This window comes from Triturus cristatus, chromosome 10, assembly GCF_964204655.1.
Source record: "Triturus cristatus chromosome 10, aTriCri1.1, whole genome shotgun sequence".
NCBI lineage: Eukaryota > Metazoa > Chordata > Amphibia > Caudata > Salamandridae > Triturus > Triturus cristatus.
Genome location: NC_140593.1, coordinates 463094947 through 463119234, shown reverse-complemented (window position 1 = coordinate 463119234; position 24288 = coordinate 463094947). Strand labels below are relative to the sequence as shown.

Sequence of the window (24288 nt, the reverse complement as noted above, 5' to 3'; positions counted from 1 at the left end):
CGTGACTCTTTCTCAGATAATAGTAGTCACAGGGACAAACACTAGGAAATGTGAGGGGGTTAACCAGGGCACTTGAAAGTAGACTTAAAAAATCTCCTTGATATTCCAGGTAGATGTGGGCAAGCAGTCAATGCCTATCTCAAAGGAGGTGCTACAGCGTTGAGTCTAGGTACAGTGCAAAACAATCATCATGGTTGCAATAAAGATGAGGAAGCCAACGTTGTGAGGTTTAGAAAACACCCACTTTCATTATATCTCAAAATCCATATATCTATAGTAGAATAAAGATCAAAATTTAAAATGCATGCAAAACACAATATAAACTCAGCACCATCATAAACCAGTTTGTGACTATTCGATGATCACAAGCGTGAACTCTGCTTAAACTTCCCGCTTACGATACATACTACAGACCACAAACTCTAAATAAGGGTTAAATCAAATAGAAATGCACTATAAATCGAAATACAGTTCAACAGTAACTGTACAGGTGAACTGTCAAAGTGTCTGAGTTTCGGAAAGTGAATAACAGTGTCTGAGAACATAGGCCCATCTCCCAGTGTAGGATTAGAGGTCATTGTCCCTTAAATAAGAACATCTCAAAGCCTGTGGGTGCTACTGGCTCCGGGTCAGTGTCTCCTCACTCGGGGCAGCCGAGCCTGATGATGAATGGAGCAGATGCAGTATAACTCACGGGGATGGTATAGAGCCCACCTAAAACCAGCATTGGTAATGCATCGATTTCACCTATGTAACAAATAAAGAGCATTGGTAAATAAAGAGAAAATATGCTACAGCCAATAGAAATGGAGGAAAGGTAAGTGTCACGCACAGGAACCACTGAGAAGTCAGGAAAGAGAGGAGGTGAGATGCAAGTCCCTTTTAAGTTTATATTAAAAACAATAGATTTCTCAAGCCCAGCACAAGCACTGTGCAGGCGAAACCTAAAAAGGATACTTGCACTGGACCACTGAGGCACTTCTCAATCTGGCTAGCACACACATCTACCTGACTTCTTCAATAAAGCAGGGTTAGATGGGGATGAAAAAACAATACGATTTGGTGCAGGGATGGAGGGAGTTCTCCTGCACTTGTGCTTCTTAATGCAGTCCTCCTGCTGTCTTTGGTTATGGGTAGGGAGGGCACTGGGTGTTCTGGGCACATATCTGGACACCCTAACCTGGCTGCATCTCCACACATGAAGGATAAGCAGCAGAGCAGGGCATCCAAGCTTCATCAGAGCCTTCAGGCTAGCTCTCATCCACGAGAAAAAAGGCAGTAGTCTGGTCCACCTTCAGGAAGAACTGCAGCAGCAGGGTCCGTGCTGGACTGTCACAAACAAGATGTCTGCAAGAGTTCAGTAAGATGGAAATGAGCTACGGCTTTTATTTATAACTTAAGCTGAACGTGAAACACAATCTATGCATCTTTAAAATTTCTCAGGAGGATTTCTGGAAAAGGCACCCATCACTCTCTTCACAGACTACATTATGGGGCCACTACCTGCATGCAGCTGGCCATGTGCAATGTCCAGGAACCTGTTTTGGAAAGATGACTTGAGTATTCTCCTCAGACAGGTACTAGAGACAAGGGAAATAAGAGTCCATTCCCTGTGCTAGACTTTCTACATAAATCCCAAACATTCAGGGAACGTCATTAATAAAACAGCTGTATCTGCAATTCCTGAATATTACCACCATCAATCCCTTCCACTGGCCTCAGGTCTTTCCTTCCTTCACTCACAGGCCTGCTCTTTCCTACCCACAGGGCATTCCCTGTGTATTCAGCACCTCCATTCCGCTGCCCTCAGGGGCTGCTCTTTTTGCATAATCCTGTACACAGGCCTTAAGCCTCCAAACAGAGGTCCGGATTTCCACCGCCTCAAGCCCTCCCCTCTCCCCCTATCATGTGCATTCCATCCCCCCCTCACAATTCAGCCATCTCATAAGACCACACTGTCTGCTTCAACCAACTCACACAGCAGAGGGTAGTTGGGAGAAATACCAACTTCAAAACCACAATGAGAAAAGAAAGCTGAGCTGAATATCACAGCAACTGAGATGGACATGCAAAGATGCATACATGCAGACAGGCAACATACCTGTAGGCGCACACATGCAAAATACCTACTGGCATGCCTGTGCACCAAGACAACACTACAGACCGGCATGTACAGACCATCATAAATATGGGCACATTCAGGAAGCAGTCAGGCACAAATGGTCGACATTCTTGCAGCAATACATCCACATATTCCTGCATAGTAAGAGCAAACACATACAGGCATACACATACTGTGGCAACTTACGTTTCAGTATACAGACCAGTGCTACATCATATTTAACTGCTGCTTCTCACATCTCAGTCATCTGTTTTTCCGGTCTCTTATCTTTCCAATAGTTAGGGAGATTTACTGTTCCAGATTTGTGGACTGGATTTATGTGCTTAGAGATCAAAAAATATAGCTTTAGGGGTTACTGCAGTGGCTTCTGGCACACATCTGTAGCCTGCAGGTCATTTCACCATCCATTAATATACCTAAGAAGGTTACTGCAAGTAAATGAGTAACTTGGCGGTCACACTTTCATTTCCATCTCTATGGGGTGGTGTGGGTTGGTTGGTTGGTGGGAGGAGGGGTATAATCGGGTGGCAGCCCTCTGGCTGTGACCCCATGTTCCTTGTTTAGGGCCAAGAACCAGGAGAGCCCAGTGCAAGCCAATGTTCCTGATAACCATGCCCCCAAGAATGATACCATGTCTCTACCCTTGGCTCCCTCTGGCATTCCCACCACCCTAATGTTGCTCCTGCGATTATGGCCTATTAAGTCCTTCGCTGTGTATTCCATGATTCGTACTCTCTCAGTGATTTGATTCCATGACCTATCCAACGCACAGAACAGTTTTTCAATGGCATTTTCATAGTCTTGACTCTCTGAGAGCTTGCATCAGTCCTTTCATGAGAGATCCAGATCAACAGTGACAGCATTGATTTTAGCCTCCAATGTCTCTTGGGTGGTTTCAGTTGCCAGGATTTTCTTATCCAGTTCATTTGGCAGTGCAGTTTGCTGCTCTGTGGGGGACGTGTGGATGCTGGGAGCCTTCTCGTCCTAAGAAGTCACCAGTTCATAGGCCAGGGACGTCATCATGCTCAGTGTCTCGATGGCACTTTTGGCATGTCCCATTCCACCTCAGTCTGTCTCACAGGCCTCCAGGGGCTGCACCCCTGCTTCTCCTCACCGGGATGTAACAATTTTGCTGCGCTTGTCAAAGAATTCCAGAGAGTATCAGTGCTCAGGCTGAGGGACAGAGGGCAGTGTCCCCTGCAGCACGTGGAAATACTGTAGTAGTGCCACGGCAAACCCCTCTTATGTTCAGGCAATGGATATGTTCACGGTTCAACCCTTTGATTCATGTGTAGCCAGATCTTAAGAGAAGAGTTAGTACTTTATATTGTGAGGCATCGTTGACTGGAGGTCACCGGGTATGGCTCCAAATTCAGAACTGGCCCCTTCCCAGATGAGAGAAGACCAGTTCCAGGGCCAGCGGGATCTGTTTCTGTTGCAAAGTCATCCTGTGCCTTGGGCACCCCCGAACATTTTGCTGACTGATGCTGGTGGTAACTGACTCTGACTGACTCTGGGCTCTGCCTAACCAGGCCAAGGGCCAGTGCTATGCTGAAAGAGACACATTAGAATACAATTAAAACACCTACATACACTAGGGTAAACAATGGTATGGTGGGGTACCCCTGTGATTGGCATGACCTACCCTAAAAGCCCCTAGTATATAATAGGGCAGAGGATTGAAACAACCTAGAAGTCCCTAGTACCCTGGGGCATGGCAGTTTAGAGGACAGCAGCTCTTTTTGCACTTGCATGTGTGCACTGCTGAAGCCTGAGGTCAGTTTAAAAGCAGCACTGCGTGCCAGGACTGCTTTTAAAAAGTAAATTGTGCCCAAACTCGACTTTGGTGTTTGGGGCACTTAAAAATGGATAACCTACAATGTTTTGGCATATTATGGAACGCCAGGCTCTCCCCTATGTATCCCAGGGATGGGGGTCAGTTATTTATAAGGTACACCCTTATAGAATGAGTTTTTATATGCCTGGGTGAAGTGAAATTTCACATCTCACTCCCCACATTGTGGTAAAGTGCTGCTCAAATTCGACTTTGATGCTAGGAGCACTGAAGAGGGAAAATCCGCAATATTGCTACTGATTCAGAACCCCTAAAGTCTCCCCTAGATGCACATGGGGTGGGGTTCCTGTAGATATAAGGCAAGTACTTATAAAATATGTTTTTGTAAGTCCTGGTGCTCGAAAAATGGCACAAGCCATTTTTCTCATTGCAAATCCCCAGTTACATAGGAAACATGGTAGGAAGTTATTGATTAATAACTCTTGATAGGAGAGGGATAAAAATGCCATTCAAAGACTTCCCCGAATGGTATTATTGTCTTTCTTGTTTGCAAGTCCAAATTCAGCCTTCCAGTGGTCTGCCATGATTGGTCAGAGTTAAGTGGATTAGCCAGGCTGCCTTGTGGAGGTGATAAAGAGCCCCTGGGGTTGATTAGCTCTGCTGGAAGGGCAGTGTGCTGTTCCATGGGAATGCCAGGCCAGTGGGAGGAGTTGTAAACCTTGGTCTTCAAAGAGGAGAGCAGAGACCAGTGTCATTTACAGCTCTGAACTTATCACCTCAGGCAGATGGTAGGATTAAGGAAGGTATGAGCAGATGCAGGGGGGAGAGTCTAAGTAAAATAGCCACCCTAGGAGCCACCCTCCTTGCTGGAAAATCAGCTATTATGGATTTGGAAGATTTAATGCACTCTGGGACAAAATAATGCCACACACTACAGGGTGTGGTCATAACTTTGAGGAGTTACCCTGCTCCCATTGGTCAGAAGTGACCTTCTGCATGACCCAGAGAACTTGGAGTAAGTATCTGAGAGGGGCAGAGCCCTCCAGATCTGCTGCTTGAAACTTACTGAAGCAAGAAGTGCCCTGCTGAGAAGTTTTGTTGATCAAAGATTTCTAAGGCCTGACCTCTGAAAACTGCACCATCTGAAACTACAGCCCTGTGGATTATTATGCTGAAAAAGAACCTAAGAGTGCACTCCCTGAAAGCTACAGGTTAAAAGAGCTCAACTGGAACATCACCAACTAAATCTACACCTTGGGGAACCATCAGTGGATTTGTACGGGTTTTGTACCAGTGGATTGTGGGAACTGACATCCTCAACTTTCAAGGACCATCTTGGATTTTCCAGACCCTTGGAGTGAGTTTGAGACACTTTGGGACCCCTTGAGGAACTTCAGGAAGAAGTTTGGAGAACATTGGACCAACTTTGAAAAAAAGCTTCATAGAGTGACCGACTCAACCTGGCCAGCCAGGCCGCCTGCCTTCAACCGCGAGCCGGCCAAGCCAACCAGGTTTGTCCCGCTTAAAGCTCCATCTCTCCAACTTCCAGAGATTGACCGGAACTAGAGAAAATCTGAAGACGGCGAACCCTCACCGGATCCGGCTACATGAGGAGCATCGAGAGACCCCGCGAGAAAAAGCTCCAGAAAAGTTTCTATGTCCGCTCATAGAAAAGGTGACCGGGAGCCACCGCGAGAGCCAAGCCGCCTGCCTTCCATCGCGTACCGGCCTGGATTCCTGGGTTGCCCCACTGAAGCGATCTTGAGAATTTGTTTAAGTCCGCTCCAGGGAAGTTAACCGGGACCTCGTCACAAGTCAACCCGGTGAACCCTCACTGGATCCAGACTGGCTGGGAGCTTCGAGGGGCCTCGCGAGAAAAAGCTCCAGAAAAGTTTCTAAGTGTGAAGGTAGAAACTGAGACCGGGACCTGCCGCAAGCTGTAGTCACTCAGGGCTCCATCGTGGTCGGCCTGAAACTTTGACTTTGCTTCGGTCTATCGCGAGCAGGTATCACAATATGGTGCTATAATCTTCTAAGTGCTATATTTTATTAAATCTTTGAAAATTCATATCTCCGGTTCCCTACTTTGGATTTTTATCGTTTTGGTGTAATTTTAAAGATAAAAATATTTCCTATTTTTATAAATTGGTGTTGGATTTTTCTTATGTGTTGTGTATTAATTATATACTGAAATGTTGTTTTTAAATGCTTTACATACCTGTCTTTGAAGTTAAGCCTGTCTGCTCGCACCCACGTTACCAAGGGTTGAGCATAGGAATAATTTTCTAAAACCTATGCTGAGTCCTATCATGTGTTACTGGCCTTATTGCCAGTGGCAGACCTACATTTGCCCCTACCAATAACCCACTTTCCAACAGTTTCAAAGTGCAAAGACCAAGGCCCATCACAGGCCCCAACTGACCCCGGTCAACACTCAGCCATTCAAAAGTAGAGGGTGGGCGTGGCCAAGATGGCGGCTGAGCGGTAGCAGATTCTGTGAGCTCCGCCACCCGTATCAATCAAATCAGGAGGCACTGTTCCATCATAGGGGCGCGAGTAATCACCCACTCAATGATTACTTACAGGCGGAACACACGAAAAGGAACACAGTATGATGGGTAATAAGCTGTTTTATATAAATTGCATCATTTATAGGTTACCCATACTTCAATAAAAAGCTCTCAATAAGGTGAGGTTTTAGGTGACGAGTGATCAAGTGTCATTGTGCTCAGTGATACAGTTGAGTGTGTGTTATGTACAAAGTGAATAAAATATGTAGAAGGGAAGGAAAGGCCAGACTGAAAACAATGACTCTGCTATTAATCCAATTTTAGTTTAACACGCAGAGCCTTGGTCTGGACCGAGAAGTGGCGTCGACGTTTCAACCCAATGTATGCATTATTGAGTGGTCATTGCGGGTCTTCATCAGGACAAGGAGGGGGGAGGGAGAGGTGACAGCCTAATGTGACCAGAGTAAATCCCTGATGGTAGACCAGTGGGCTTCAGGTCGGCAACGAATCAATTCCGGTAAAATGCAATGGAAGCGGGATGGGTTAGATCCGCTTTCCGATTATCAGAGCCAGGCAATGTCAGGCTTGAGGTAGAGGTTAATTATGATGACTTTTCAGTGGATTACAAGGGGCGGCAACAGGGTAAAAAACTCACCCAGCTAAGTGTAACGGAAGCGAGAAGCAGTGTGATTAATTCCGCTTTCCGATACTCAGGCTTGAAGTAATTTTAGCGGCTGTAAATCCTTCGGCAACTTCCGAAATTCGATTTCAAGGGGCGGCGGCAGGCAAGAGTCATGTCAAGCCGCTGCGATATGTCAGCGATTTTGCTATGCCTAAATAATAATACAATTCAATTACTTGTACAAGAAATTTGTTACGTATACCCGACAGAACCATTGTTTCTTCATTATAAATACCCAGGTTGTGAGGGACACAGGGTCACCCCATTGTTTGTTTGAACCGATTAATTACAGCCGGTGGCCGTCCTCAGGTCCCCAACCGACAGAAGAACTTCTCCGGTGCTCTGGGAAGCGGTGGAGACCCCTAGGGTCAGAGTGTGCCGGCTGCGACCGGTGAGGTGAGTGCAGGTTCCCAGAGTGACTTGGAGGCCACGTTGGAAGTGACGCCCATTGGCGCACTTCAGCAGTACACAATCCGTGGCGGCAGTGAGGCCCTGCAGGCTACAGGAGTGCGGGGGCAGCAGCGGCCATAGTAACGGCAGTTGGAGTGGTTCGCGCCCGTTCCTGCATGGGAGGCGCAGGAAGACGAGACTGCGGCTGGTGACCGGGCCTAACTGAGGGACGCCGAGGATGTGCCATCTTGGACAATAAGCGAGCTACGGAGAGTGGGCCTTAATGTGCGTTGCGGGGAAGATAAATGACTGCAGTGAAAAATGATCCAGAGGCGCTGGAGGACAACCGTCTTCTGCAATATCTGAGCTGATGACTTGGGAGAAATGAGAGGTACCAGAGGCGTCCATGAATGCAAAGCAGTAAATTGAGGGTTTCAGGACATACGCCGCACCCGGACTTACCTGAGGGAGGGCCTCTGACTATCCAGGGCCCATGGGGAGCGTCTTAAGTGCGGGTGACACCAGCAGACTGCGGCATCCCTGGAATACCCCCCCCCCCACTCTCCCCCTGCCCTTCGCTCTGTTTCACATTTGCGGAGAGTGCAACCCGCTGGCAGGTGAGAGATGAAAGAGCGCAGAGGAAGAAAGTTTGCCCCGTGCCAAGTGAGAGACGGAGGAGCCATCGACTGGTGCATTTGCAGGGTGCCCCACACTGGCTGTTCCCAAAGTGAGGGGACAGTGAACAACCTCTCATTGCAGTTGGTGTGCCAGGGTCTACACGGAGGCCTACAAGTCAAAGCGGACATCACGTGCCGACTTCGCACTAGGAAAAGAAATTACGACCGCAAAGCAGTCCACCAAGAAGGACTGCAACATTAAAGACATGCTTGCTAAGCCTGCCCCCAAGAAACCACCAGGGAGAGATACTAGCCCAGACAAGCAGCTAGGAAACCAAGAGGAGGCGGAAGCTCTGATGACTAGATCTTTCCTGGAAACTCTCTTCGGAGCGCTGAGATCGGACTTCGCGGCTCTCAGGCAAGATATAGCGACTGAGTTTAAAGAGATCAGGAAAGAAGTGGAGGACATTGGCCAGAGAGTGGATGCACTGGAGCACATGGGGGATGCTCGAGAGGAGCAGCTGGACGTCCACCGCAGAGATAGACCTGCTGGAGCAAAATTCTGACCTCCAGTACTGGATGGAAACCTTGAAAATAGGTCCAGGAGAGGTAACATCTGCATAAAAGGAGTTCCGTTGCATGCTATAGACAAGGGACTGGGGGAATTTGTCTGCAGACTCTTCCACCATGTGGCCCCCACCCTGGCACCGCAAGATATTATCCTGGATCACACCCACAGGGCTGGACGACCCGCTACCACGCCGGGGATTCCGCAAGACATCCTCACATGCTGGCACTATTACACTCAAAAATAAATCCTAATAAAGGCAGCCAGAGATTGTGCCACCATCGAGTTTGAGGGCCTCGAAGTGGAGTTGTAACAGGATCTCTCCCCGCTCACACTACAGAGAAGATGCCAGCTAAAGCCCCTCACTGAACTCCTACAGAAGAAGGGAATCCGATATAAATGGGGCCATCCTTTTCGCCTCACCTTCGTGTGGGCCACCGAAACCCGCTCTGTCCACAGCCTAGATGATGCAAAAGGTTTAATGGAGGCAGGTGCCCTCGAAACAGGAGGAACTAAATCACCCAGACACCGGAATTTGCGATCCCTCCGGTCATGGGGGAGAAAGCTGAGCAAGCCGACGGACTCTGAGAGGCGAACAGAGAGAGAAGCGCTGTTGAAACAACTGCAGAACCAGGAGGCACCAGAGGAAGTAAACAGCGACTAAGGAGTAATGGGAATTATTTTGTGGACGAACAGGTGGATGTGTAAGCACAGTTCTCCTTGAATAGGAGCATTGACATGACGACGCGACCGCCATTGTGAAGCGCCACACGGTTGCCTGGGCGGCGGGGCCCAGGGACTGGGACCTTGCACTATCCTGAGTTACATCGACCGATCCACGACTTCCGTGGCTTCGTGCTGTAGAAGATTCAGTGGGGGAATCGATATGCAGTTATCTATGAGTATAATCTACGATTTATGTTTCTCTGTTCTCCTATTCTATTCTTTTTGTTGTTGTCCCTAATTGTTTTTTTCCAGGGGGATCTGTATGGGGCACATTTGGAGGGGGAACGCAAGAGGGCACTTAACTGCCTTTTCCTTAGCTTACCACGCTTGGTGAGATATGGTAAGAACAGTTTGCTTTAATGTCAGGGGACTGAATGCGCCAGGGAAAAGATTAGCTTTTTTGTCTCTACTCAAGGAATCCAGATGCGACATTTGCCTGTTGCAGGAGACGCACTTGCGCCCTACAGACTGGAGGTGTCTGCGCTCTCACTGGTTTGATCGCCAATTTTTCTCAGCGGGGGAAGGGGAAAAAGGCGAGTGTGGCCATTCTTTTTGCCAAGCACTTTAAAGGCCAAGTTACTAGTACGCAGGCAGAAGTTCCGGGGAATCTCTTATCCCTACGTATTGCATATGGGGCTCACTGCTTGAGGGTCGCTTTGGTATATGCTCCCAATGACCATCAAGAGCCTTTTATTTTGGATGCGATAGGGCGAGTGATGGAAACTGTAGATACACATGTCCTCATGGGGGGAGATTTTAACCTCGTGATGGATGCAACACTAGACCGCGCAGCACAAAGGGGGGGCACCTCAGGCACGTTATCGCCACATGGTTTGCGCCAGATGGCTACATATAATCTTTTGGATGCTTGGCGTAAACAACACCCTACAGAGAGATCCTACTCCCACTACTCAGCAGCGCATCGCACACACGCTAGAATTTATCTATTTCTTATTACATGCTACCTCTAACCTTTCATCAGAGACGTGGACATCGGGGTTGCAGCACTGTCAGACCACGCCCCAGTATACATTGACATGCACCTTCCTACGTCACATTCCAAGCAACACACCTGGCGCCTGAACTCTAAAATGCTTACATACAAAAATGTCCTTACTGAGCCACAGGAGGCGCTGAAGGTATTCTTATAAGTAAACGACACACCCGACACTCCGATTGCACTACTGTGGGACACGCTCAAAGCAGTACTGCGTGGACACATTATCAGCATTACGGCCCGGTTTAATAGGGAACGTAGGGAGAAGCGGTGTATGCTTGAGGGGAAGGTCAAAGAGCTGGAAAGCGTGTGTAAAAGGACGGGGTCACACCAAGCACGACACAGATTGAACACAACACGGAAAGAGTTAAAGCTCTTGACATGGATAGAGCTGAATATGCTCTGTTGCAGCTGAAGCAAAAGTATTACATGGGAGGGAACAAGGCGAGACGTCTCCTGGCTCAGCGAATCCGTGCTCAGACTAGCAGTCAGAGGGGGTCCGTAATTGTGAATGCAAAGGGGGAGAGTCTGGAACGGGATGAGTTGATAGCTCAAGAAATAGACAGTTTCTTTAAGGAATTATATGCGGCGGAAGAGCACTCGAACACGGACAATGAACCATACCTGAACCACGCCCCCATTGCTAAGTTAGATTGTCAGCGTGCCCTCATGCTGGAGAAAGACATACACTTAACCGAGGTACTCATGGCAATATCCCGACTACAGATTGGGAAGGCGCCATATCCTGACTACAGATTGGGAAGGCGCCAGAGCACTATGCCTACCCTGTCCTCGCGCAACTGTATAATTCTTTCAGCGACGCGGGTACCCTGACAGATACCATGCGACTGGCTACTATTGCAGTCATACCCAAACCGGGGAAAGACCAAACTTAGTTCACAGCATATAGACCTATCTCACAGCTTAACGTCGATGCAATTTTTTTTACCTCGAACCTAGCAGCGCACTTGGCACCACTGATGCAAGGCCTCATCGATCCAGATCAGGCTGGTTTTATTCCAGAACGTAACTGTAGCGACAATACCAAAAGAATATGTCATCTATTAGATAAGGCACAGTGAACTAAGACGCCAGCGCTATTATTCTAAATGGACGCCGAGAAGGCGTGTGATAGGGTGCATTGGCCTAATCTGAAAACAGTCTTACAGTTTGTGGGTCTGGGGCCCCAATTTATAAAATGGGTTTTAGCAGAATATGCGGTGCCACAGGCGATGGAGGGTCGAAAGGACAACATCGCAAACTTTCTGTATTGAACGGGGAACTCGACATTGTTGTCCGTTGTCCCCACTCCTATTTGCTCTATATATGGAGCCATTTGCGGAACATGTCAGAACTAATACAGAGATACTGGGAATGACGATGGGTGGCAGGGACAACAAGTTGGCACTTTATGCTGATGACTTCTTTGGCGCTTTTGACAGACCCCCGCCGGTCACTACCGAGCATTGCGCTGGAGGAGGAGGTGTTTGGAGCAGTGTCCAGCTTTAAAATCAATGCAAGGAAATCACAACTTCTGAACCTTACACTCTCAGCCCCGGAGGTAGAAGTGTTGCGGAATCTCTATCTGTACCCTTGGGCCTCACTGGGAGTTGTTTACCTGGGCCTGCACATACACCCTACAGTGCGGCCAATGGCGGAGAGCAACTATGGCCACCTGTTAGCAGACACACGTGCTGAACTGGAAAAATGGAGAGATTATACTTTGTCTTGGCTCAGGAGACTGACAACAGTAAAAATTATGCTTCTACCTAAGATCCTTTATGTGATGCAGACCCTGCCTCTAACCCCCTAGTCCAGGTGCTACCTAAATTGCAACATCTGCTGGACCATTACATATGGGCCGGGAAAAGGGCACGCATAACTAAGTCACTGACATACCTCCCACCTTCTTGTGGAGGACTTGGCCTCCCGAATCTTAACCATTAATATCAGGCGGCCCAGCTAAGGTATATGGTTGAGTGGAATAGACCCAAAACAGAGAAGCACTGGTGCTTCATTGATCAAGGTATAACGGGAATCCACATATGGAAGATCCCATGGCTTCCCAAAGCACACCGGCCACAGGCGGTCTATATCTCCCCGATACTACGTGCCACGATCAGCATCTGGGATGCAGTGGCATCTCTGAAGAAACTATCCACAAGACTCTCCCTACTGACCCCCATCTTGGGGAATCTGGATTTCCCACCAGCACTACATGGCTCGGCATACGTGCCATGGCAACACACGAATTGTAAAAGGATAGGCGATTTTTATGACCACTTAGGCCTTATGTCATTTCGGCAAATACAGGAGGGCTATGGGCTGCCTCCAGCGGCGAAATGAAACATCATTGGGTCACTCAACCAACACTGAAACCACATGCCAGCAGACCGCTTCTCCCGTTTGAAAAGTGGCTTATCATTAGGCACACTGATTAACTACTATCGGACATTTACGCCTTCCTGAACACACCGCAATCACAAGTTAAAACAAAAGCGCAGACAAGATGGGAAAAAGAATGTGGGAGGGAGTTCACACAAAAAGAATGGCTGGACATACATAAACGAGCTAATGTCAGCATGCTCAGCCGTAGGCCAGGGGACGCTGCTGCAGATTTTGGTTCTACACACCAGAGCGTACAGCACACTGGAAAAGGGGAAGCAACCCTAAATGTTCGAGAGGGTGCGGGGATCCAGGTATGTTGACACATATTCTATGGCACTGTCCTAAAATACAGATGTATTGGCATGAAATCTTAGATGCTGTGGATGAAATGTTCGACACTGAACTCCCCAGATTACTGAGTTATATCCTACTAGGTCTCCCTAATCCATTTACATACCCTCTTGGATCCCCAAAATGACACGTGATAACACTAGCCCTATGCGCAGCAAAATAGGCATTGTTAGCCCGATGGGGTCCGAATGTGGTGCCGCACCATACCGACTGGCTACACAAGTTATGGGAGCTATCAGCAATGGAAAATCTCACAGCGGTGGCAGAGAATCAGCTACCGTGCTTTGATAAAATGTGGGGTCCCTGTATTATCTATCTTAGCAGTGAGTTTAGAGAGCTAACTTGCCCGATTTACCTTAAGCTGCTACGCCTGATACCTGAAGAACCCAACGATGTGACTCAGCCCGTAGGGGGTTCCGGCCCTGGGGACACTCGATAGCACCATCAATGGGTCGCTAGGCTGTGCGACATCCCATAGCTAACTATCACATGGACAGTGTGCGGGCTGCTTCCTCCTCCTTCCTCTGCCCCCCTCCTCCCCCTCTTTTCTTTTTCTCTTAAGGATATGATGTGTTCCTTTTGTGAATTTGTATACGACTATTTTGTATAAACGCATACCTCTAGACTCACCGGCCGGTGGTTGTAGGTGAGAGTATTTGTGTATTACTTTCTTTTGAAGTTATGTATTACTTTCTTTTGAAGTTATTTTTGGAGTGCCTTCCTTGTTGAACTTCTAGAACTCAATAAAAATTCTTAAACAAAAGTAGATAGATACCCATCACCTTCTTTACAGGCATCTGTTTATAACCACACCAAGCCAGACCTCCAATACATTTGCTCAGTCATAGCCAACTTCCCTGGGGAACTATTCTACGATTGAGGGATCTTAGCTGGAAATCCTTATTTTATTGACCATTGCAGGTTCACACTGGCGTTCAGATTTATCCAATAGTAGTCCTTGTTTTTGGCTGCGGTAACTTCCTCCTCGCATGGTTGGTCTTGGAGTTCCTTCGTTGTGGCAAAATCTCAGGCAGAAGAGCAGCTCTTTGCTTCAGCACCAGGCTAACGGTGATCCACCTCTGGAATGATGAAAGGACGCCGAGGAACTGTCAACATGATGTCCTTCGTGTTTAGGATGTCTCATTGGGAGCAATACCACGGGCAATGCGGTAGCAATTCCGGCCTCAGTAGGATCTTGGCTCCGCCTACAATCAGTGTCGGGACGAGGCCTCAAGCATATCACCGGGCCTCAGGTGTGCTCCCTCACCTTATGCCCCCCGCATGGTCAGAGGGAATGCTGAACACCCAGGAGCAGTGGTCAGGACCCACTCTGGCCGCACCTCTCTTCGCAGGAACTTAACTGTTCTTTTGAGCTGGAGCGACCGCCATCTGCAGCTTCGGACGAGGACCCTGGTGTCCCAGTACCACTCCGTACTGCCATCAACCTCTGGTCTCAAGGATGCCAGGGCAGATTCCAATCTCCCGCTCTGCTCACTCCCCTGTCGACTAGAAGAGGGACGAGGGCATACCGAGCTCTAGGTGATCATGTATGGTGGTAGCCAGGCAGAAGTTTAGCGATACGCCTCTCACTTAATGAGCATTAGGGCATGGTTCATGCAGATTTCGCATTTAGCGTAATTACACAAAATTTCTCTGAAATATTACTTTTAAGCATATGAACTTTTACCTACGTTCAATGTACTTGCCTCCCAAAGTCGTAAACTCTGACAAAATAGCTAAAAGTGTAAACACTAAAGGGCATCAAAGGCACTACTTTGAACAGGGCCTTTAGAGAGAAGACCATCAGCATGTTTTTCTGGGCATTCCTTTCAACAATGTTCATACTACTAACACGTGCACTCCCCCTTTTCACCGCACATATTTGCCTTGCACACTGGATTCGTTTTGGGAGTAGTAAAAAAAAAAGACAAAAAAGGTAGCGGATCTCTGGATCTGTGTTCAAAGGTGCAGAAAAAAAGAAAATGACTTCGGGAGCAGGGGTGGGGCGGCGGCGGCGCTTATATGCGTCTTCGCTCTGTCATTTTGGGGTGAAACAAAGTCTACTTGCAGCTGCACAACACCGCCTAGCGGTGCACCAAAGCACTCCTATGAGAAGATTCTGGATTCAGTCTGGCACCTGGTGAATATTCTAAAAGTAAAAAGGAATCTGCATTTAAAAGTTTACACCAGATCACATCTTCACACGGACTACAAAAAACCTTTTCGCTATCGTGCCTGGCCTATTGTCTTTATCAATTCCTGTCTTCCTTAGAATTACATAGAAGTATCCATCAGAACACATCTTCACACGGACCACACAAACCTTTCACTACTAAGCCAGATCTATTGGCCTTATGAGTTCTTGTCTTCCTTAGAATTACCTATCTCCCTGCCTAAGAAAGAGAGCATGGTAATAGTCTTGAAACCTTTTTTGCTGACATTATGGAACTCCAAATGAACAGCATTGGAGGCAAACACCCACTCACTCCTACGGGAAGTTTCAGTCCTGCTTACTCCTTCGCACCCATTTGAGCAGGTTGCAATGCTTCAGCGTCTCTCTTTAAATCCATCTGTGATTTGAGAGCAGATGGCCTCCTCCAGCCTAATCAGCACTTCCTTTCACATCTTATTAGCTGTGACACGGCACCCATCAAAAAGAATGCTTTAACAATTATGTAGGGATTTTGTAAGATGTGCTGATGATTGTCATTTGACATCAAATACATTCCGGCAGGAGCTTTCCAAGAAACAACAAATACTTCCCACAGTGAATACTTTTTCATCCCTAAAATAATGCCACAAAATAGATAAAGCTTGGAAACAGTGATGCAGGTTTACCTCTAGCTTATGCGCCCTATCCCTGCTGAGGGGCTCCAAAGGAAAGCTTAAGTTGTTGGCTTCTGCCATTGAGCGAAGATCAAAATAGTACTTGGCGTAGACGCTTGATGGCACATTGATGTTGAACTGCAGCAATTCTAGAAACTGACGCTCGAGTTCATTCCTAAAACAATTAAAAAAAACATTATATTTTGCATATACAAAGTACAGCTCAACTTCTTTTGTACAAGGTAAACAAATGTTTTTTGTATCCCTGAGAAAGTGTATAGCTCTACACCCCTTCAGTAGGCAAGAGAGAGGATGGCATCAACATGGATTTCATTAGGAGGTAGAGGGCTCCCATAAGAAATATTGTCCAAGGTGGATGCCCATCTTCTGTTATAGCTTGCAAAAATCCACTAGTATTTGACTTTGGACTTTGTGAGCAAGAAGAAAAACTAGGAAACCTTCTCATCCTTGGGAAATACTGGCTTTTGCCGGGTAATACTACTTGGAAAGGTGTTAAATGGACGGACTAGATTGTCTAGATCGCAGAGGAGAGATGCATGTGTCCGGATTTAATAGACATTTGTTATATTTATCAGAGCATTACCAATAAAGTAATATTATTATAAAGAAATGTGTCCGTAAAATTACCTTAGCACATTGACAACAGCCATTTGAAATGTACCTATCATGCTTAAAATGTTGTCACTTTGTGGCACTTAAAAGTGCAATCACTTCTTAGATATGGAGTATAATCACATGCTGATTTATATAGGAAGTATCAGTAAACATACCTTCAGAACTTATTTTCACATTTTTGTGTTATAATATTCAGTTTAATCGTCGTTTTTTTAAAAAAGTGCTAACAGAGTCAGGAGTTCGCTTCAGAACAATAATAAAAACATAACAGATCACTAATTTCCGAGATCACGAGACATGGAATCTAGAATCATGCTCTGTGGCACACTTTATTGATTCAAAAACATACATTTCATAAGAGAAATCAAACAATAATTAGATGAGAGCCGTACATAACGTGCACAACTTGTTAGAGAAATCTGAAGTCCTTAAGGTCTGTTTTAGAGCACAAAAGTACTACTGAATATAAATATTTAAGTTATTGTTTTTAATGGAGTTTCATGCATTGAGTGAAGCATTCACTGCTTCTTTGCAACACCAGATAAATAGGTTGATTGACAAAAATATGCACTGTTTATAAGTAGACAGTGTACTATACATACATATATATATATTCTTGGATTCCCTCGCCTGCTTCGTTTTTTCGGCGAAAGTCACGGCACCACAGCAGGGTAGGTTTCGAATTTCATTTATTTAAACACCATTGTGCAATCGTGCAAGAATTAGGACGGCCAACGCGTTTCGACTACCATTAGCCTTCTACTGGACCATATAGTATGTATATATATATTTGACCTACTGGCTGTCGCCAGTAGATAGTTATAGCTAGGACTAGTTTCCATAGAAAAAGCATTTTTGTTTTGCTAATAACTTTGTTGTTGCTTGACAAATCTCCACAAACTTCAGCTGATGTGTTGAAAGTTCCGCGGTGATCCATCAAGCGTGGGCCGAGAAAAAAGATTTTTTATTTTTTGAACACAACTACAGCCCGAACTGCTGAACAGATTCAGCAGAAAGCTAGATGTTGGTCCGGAAAGTAAGCTTTTTGTGATTGGTTTCAACCTGTTCAGTAGTTTTGAAGTATCTAACTTAAAAAAATATAGCTATCTGGTGACGCGAGTCCTTGCAGTGGACTTGCGAATCCTACTAAAATTTGATTGGCTGCCAACACTTCAACCAGGAAGTGTTGGTAGCCATCTTGGGACTCGCTGAGTCCCAGAAAAAAAGTTACAAATAAAGAAAAGGGGGCAGGGTAGGAATACCCTGACCCCCCAGATATGGTGGGGGTGGTCCTTCAGGGGTAAAAAGCAGATATTTTTTTAATTTTGACAGACTCGGGGGTGGATCTGCAGCAAAAGTTTAAAATATACAAGCACGATCTCCCACGCTTGCTTTAGAATAAACCCCGGGTGGGCCAGGTCCCGGGGGAATATGGTAATTATAGGAGGGGGCACTGGACCCCCTTCTAGGGCTTATTAAAGCCCCAGGGACTGTCACCTCCCCAGGGCTAATTCCGGGAGCCAGTATTGACCGTGGGGGCCTTGACCAAGCGGCCAGGTCCTGGGGGATGCAGTCCCTGGGAGCCGAAGTTGGCTCTGGGAAGAGGACCGCACAGCTCTGTCCACCCTTTAAAAAAATTATTAAGGCCTGGCCCCAGAGGATTGGGTCCCTGGGGCCTAACTTGGACTCGGTAGGAGGGCCGAGCAGCCTTCCTTTAAAAAAAAATAAAATTATATTTTTAAAAAAGGGGATCAGGCCCTGGGGAATGGGGTCCCCTGGGCCAACATCGGCCCGGGAGGGGGGCTGTGCAGCCCCCCTCCCATTTCCTATTAATACATTTTTTTTTAAATGAGTCAAGCCCCAGGAAATGAGTTTCCCGGGCCCATAATGGTCCAAAGAAGAGGGGCCAAGTGGTCCCCCTTCCTAAAAAAAAAAAAAAAGCCGGCATCTTGCCAGAGGCACCGCCCCCTTTCTCCACTACTCTCCAAACGCGCCTTCTGGCGCGTCCTGGTTGGGGGATGAAGTCCGCTTGGCTGCGGAGGATCCTTATGAGCCAACAAGACCTCCTGTTACCTTCAGTAAGCCCCACACAATGGGACTGCAGAGAGGTGGTCGGAGGCCATGCCCCCTTTGTCCACAACTCTGCAAACATGCCTCTCAGCGCAGTGCTGGTGGAGAGATGAAGACCCCTTGCCTTCTGAAGGCCTCAGGACTAAAGTGGACTTCTTCCCCCAACGGGTAGTGCACCAGGAGGTGTGTTTGCGGAGTGGTGGAGAAAGAGTTTGTTGTCTCCGACGACCTCTCAGTTAACTCCCTGTGTGGGTCTTACTGGAGGTATCAGGAGGGCTAGTTGCCCCCTAAGGACCCTCAAGCGCTAAAGGGACTTCATCCTCCAACTATTAGTGCGCCAGAAGGTGCCTTTGCAAAGTGGTGGAGAAAGGGGGCTTGGTCACCGAAAACTTCTTTAATAAACCCAATGTGAGGGAATTGCTGGAGGTAACAGGAGGGGTAGCTGGTCCCATAGGACCCTCAGTAGCCAAGGGGACTATATCCCCCTACCAGTATTGCACCAGGAGGCGCGTTTGCAGAGTGGTGGAGAAAGAGGGCGTAGCCTACTATCAGGTCTCAGCAAACCTGCTGTGGGGGACTTCCTGGAGATAATAGGAGGAGTAGTTGGCCCCCAAGGGCGTCTTTGGGGGCCAACTAACCCTCCTGTTATCTCCAATAAGTCCCACACAGCGGGACTGCTCAGAGGTCTTCGGAGGCCACACGCCCTTTCTCCTCAACTTCGCAAACGCTGCTCGTGGTGCACTACTGGTTGGGGGATGAAGTCCACTCTACTCCTGAGGGACCATTGGTGGCCAAGAAGCCCTCCAGGTACCTCCTGTAAGGCCTACATTGCGGGTTTCCTGAGAGCTGGTCAGAGGCCCATCCTCCTTTCTCCACCATTCGGCAAACGCGACTACTACTTAAAAAACCATAGAAATTCACTGAAAAAACCAAAGGTTACAGAAACTTTATAGTTAGGCTCAGGTTTCACTCGTACAAAACCAGAGAAATTCAGCAGTTATGGTTCGCTGAGCTAACTATAACTTGTGCCCACGCAATGCACTGCTTATGACCTCACATATTACATCACTCATGACATGATCAGTGACATCACTCATGACATCTCAAACGACATCACTGATGACATTATCCACAGAATCTGACACGCCCATTCACACCTCAATATAACCTTTCATACACCCACTCCAATTTTCACACTATCATTCTCAAAACCATTGACACACCCATACCAGTACTTACAAACCTACTTTCTGATTCATAGGTCTACACATACATCTACTCAGTCACCCACACACCAGCTCTCTCAATAATACAGCCACTCACATATCCACTTATACACCCCTACAGCCACTCACACACTCAGTCACCCATAGAACTACCCACACGCCTACTCACTCACCCATAGTCAATCACACAGCCACTTACTCACCTATACAGTTATACACACAAAAACTAACTTATTCATGCAGATTCTAACACATACCCACTCACCTATACAGTCACTGACACAAGCACTCCAATTCAGATATTGGCGTAAATCTGTTCAATAGTGTTGATAAATTAAAGGAAATCCAAATTTGTATATCTGTGGCCGCGAATAATTTTCAATTAATTTGCAACAAATCACAAATGTGCAAGCCAACAGGAATGCCGTGATTGGCTGGCCGCAACCTCAGCAAAGAGCTGCAGCCACCATTTTATTTGATCAGAACAGTCTCCGAAGCTCAAATGAAATGGGGGAAAGTGGCATAATGGGTCAGGTTGGGTGTGACTTGACCCCAAGGTTGTAATATAGGGGCCTTTGAGAGACCCCTGATGTGTAGAATATGTAGAGAAACTGTTTTTTCCCAAGGGCAATATTCATGAATTTGCTGCGACCATCAGTGCTACCCCCATGGGTAACAATGCAACAAATTCACAAATACCGCTGAAATTTGATTAAAAAAATTAACTGACAGACACATTCAGAAACTAATGGACTCACTCATAGAGGCAATCAGAGACTCATGCAGCCACTCATAGACCCACTCAGACACTCATGCACCCACTCATACTGCCACTCAGTTATGCACGCACCCAACCGCAGACCCACAAGGACTCACCCAGCCACTGACAGACCTACTGAGAGACTCATGCACCCACTCACAGACCTACTCAGACACACGCACTCACTGGCTCACTCAGAGACTTACGCATCCAGTCATAGACCCATGTAGAGACTCATGCACCCACTCACAGATCCACTGAGACACTCATGCACCCACTCACAGACCCACTCAGAGAGTCATCCATCCACTCACACACCCACTTACTCATGGTCGGTCACAGACCCACTCAGACTCATTCACCCACTCGCACACCCACTCAGATTCATGCACCCACTCACAGGCTCATGTACTCAGTCATTGACCTACTCAGACACTCACACACCCACTCAGAGACTCATGCACCCACTCAGACTTATACACCCACTCAGAGACCCACTCAGCCACTCATGCACCAACTCAAGCAACCACTCACAAACCCACTCAGACACAAATGCACCCAATCACAGACCCACTCACACACCCAATAAGAAACTCATGCACTCACTCACACACTCATCCTCAAAGGTTATTGGTTACACTAAGGAAATAACATTTAAAAAACCTTAGAAATGTATTTAAAAAACAAAGGTTACAGGGAAGTTATAGTTGGCAAATAACATTAAAAACAAACGTAGAAATTCACTGACAAAACAAAAGGTTAGAGGAACATTATATTTAGGAAATAAAATGTTAAAAAGCTGAGAAATTTACCCAAAAACCAAAGGCTACAGAGACATTATAGTTAGGCTCAAATTTCACTCGTACACAACGAATGAAATTTAGCAGTTATAGTTACCTGACCTAACTATAACTTACGGAATGCACTGCTTATGACCTCACATATTACATTACTAAGTAGTTGTATGGGTCTGTGAATGGGAATGTGAGTGGTTGTGTGGGTGTGCAAGTGGGTGTATGACGGGTGTATGGGTGTGTGTGTGTGAGTAGTTCTGGGGATGATGTCATCAGTGACGTAATTTGAGATGTCATCAGTGATGTCACTGACCATGTCATTAGTGATGTAATATGTGAGGTCATAAGCAGTGCATTGCGGTGGTGTAAATTATAGTTAGCTCAGCTAACAACTGCTGATTTTCACTGGTTTTGTTCAACGGAAATCTGAGCCTAACTATAACGTCCCTTTAACCTTTGTTTTTTTTCAGTGAATTCTATGGTTTTTGGAATTTTATTTTCTAACTATAACGTCTCTGTAACCTTTGGTTTTTCTCAGTGAATTTCTGTTTTAAAAAGAATCCTAGCTCATAACTATAACGTCCTTTCATTTTGTTTCTATAATTAGATATTGAACATTACATATATGGAGCACCACTTATTGTTGTATTTGTGCTATATTTATTTTAAAAGTACAGTAATCATCTTATTTAAAGATAATTTTGGTTTTCACGACAATGTCACCATTGCTGAGGACACACAGCGAATACTGCATGTTTTTGACAAAGTGTTAAACACATATATAGACATATTTTATATAAAGTTTGAGTCTAGCTGTTTAGTAAGATATTGCTTTAACTTTCCCTTTTGCATACATTGGTCGTAAAAAGTACACCTAAATTGCATTTTCCTTATTCGCTGTGACATCAGAAGTCTTCGATGTCTTTGGAATGCGCGACGATCGCGCCTTTTTTAAAAGGTGTAAAACACATATGCACACATTCTACAGTATTTTATACACTAGGGGGTTTATTACTGCACTTTTAAAGTCATATTTTTATAGGGAGTTTGTATAAAAACAACCTTTTAAACCGTTTTTGCGATTACTTGGAGAGTCGCGCTGACTAATTAGTGCAGTCTTTAAAATCATATTTTTTTAGGTAGTTTGTATAAAAACTAACCTTAAAACCAGTTTCCATTTTCGCAATGATGCCGGGCACCGCAATGATATTTAGTACCAGTGATCACCACGTATACTTCGCAAAATGACAAAACAAAAGCAGGCATTCAATAGCAACACCACATACAAGACTTATAACTACAAAATAGATTGTAATCAACACACTAAACACATTGCTATCTAAAAGACTCTATAATAGCATGTATAACTTTCTTACAGGGTCCATCATCCAATCAATCAATCAATCAATCAGTGACACTTGTAAAGCGCGCTACATACCCGTAGGGTCTCAAGGCGCTGGGGGGGGGGGTGAGGGGGGGGTGCCGCTACTGCTCGAACAGCCAGGTCTTCAGCTTCTTCCTGAAGGAGAGGTGGTCTTGGGTCAGGCGCAGGTCGGTCGGGAGGGAGTTCCAGGTCTTGGCGGCCAGGTAGGAGAAGGACCTTCCTCCTGTAGTCGCTCTTCGGATGCGGGTGACGGCGGCGAGGGCGTGGTTGGCTGATCGGAGGTGGCGTTTGGGAGCGTTTGGGAGCGCAGTTGATGAAATTTAAAAGGGACTGCGATGGTGTGCGTTTTTCACATTATGAGCATTGATAAAGGTAAGTCGCCGAAAGGTGTCTCCTCATTTTAACCGATAAATTCCAGGATTGACCCCGCGAGTGCCTATACTGCTTTCTGTAGGTGTTATGGGTTGCATACGTGAGTTCCATTCTCACAAACGGTGCATCTGTCTCAAGGAGTTTGGCAGCATTTGTGGAAGCTGGTAAACGTGTATATATATATATATATATATATATATATATATATATATATTCACGGGAAAAAAACAAAGTTTACAAGTACGTTATAGTTAGCCTCAGATTCCACGTGTACAAGACCATAGAAATTCAGCAGTTATAGTTACCTGAGCTAACTATAACTATGCACTGCTTATGACCTCACATGTTACATTACTCATGACATGGTCAGTGACATCACTGATGACATCAGAACCACTCACAAACCCATTCACACCCCTATACAACCTCTCATATACCCACTCACATACCCATTCACAGACCCATACAAATACTCACACAACCACTCACTCATCCATAGAGCCACTCACACACCCACTGACTCACTGATACAGCCACAAACACCACCCACTCACTCACCCATACAGCTACTCATATAACCAGTTACTCGCCAATACAGCCACACACTCACTCATACAGCTACTCAGACACCCACTGACTCACACATAACAACCACTCACACACCCACTCAATTCCCCTTACAGCCTTTCAACATAGCCACTCACTCACCCATACAACCACTCACACACCCACACAACCACTTCTATACCCATTCACACATCCATACAACCACTCACACATCCGCTCACTCACCTATATAGCCATTCCCACAGCCATTCGCTCGCCCATACAGCCAGACACCCACTCTCACCCATACAGCCACTCACCCACCCACTCACCAATAGTCAGTCACTCACCCACACAGCTACTCACACACTCACGTATACACCCATACAGCCACTCAGACACCCACTCACACATGATACACACAACCACGCAGCCCCTCACATATTCTATGTCAAAAAAGTAGAATCAGTCATTAGTAGTACACAAAGTATACTAATTTAACTTTTGTGGAACCTTAGTGTAGATGTT

The 24288-nt window shown here is 46.3% G+C and overlaps 1 protein-coding gene across 3 annotated transcripts in view; it reads right to left on the bottom strand.

Moving 5' to 3' along the window:
- The window catches only part of CCNY (cyclin Y), a 456261-nt gene that overhangs the window by 3092 nt on the left and 428881 nt on the right, over window positions 1-24288 (bottom strand). For all 3 annotated transcript variants that reach the window (XM_085631891.1, XM_085631890.1, XM_085631892.1), the window contains exon 9: window positions 15985-16147. In XM_085631891.1, coding sequence (XP_085488017.1) covers window positions 15985-16147 — 163 coding nt within the window. The remainder of the gene's footprint in view (window positions 1-15984; window positions 16148-24288) is intronic.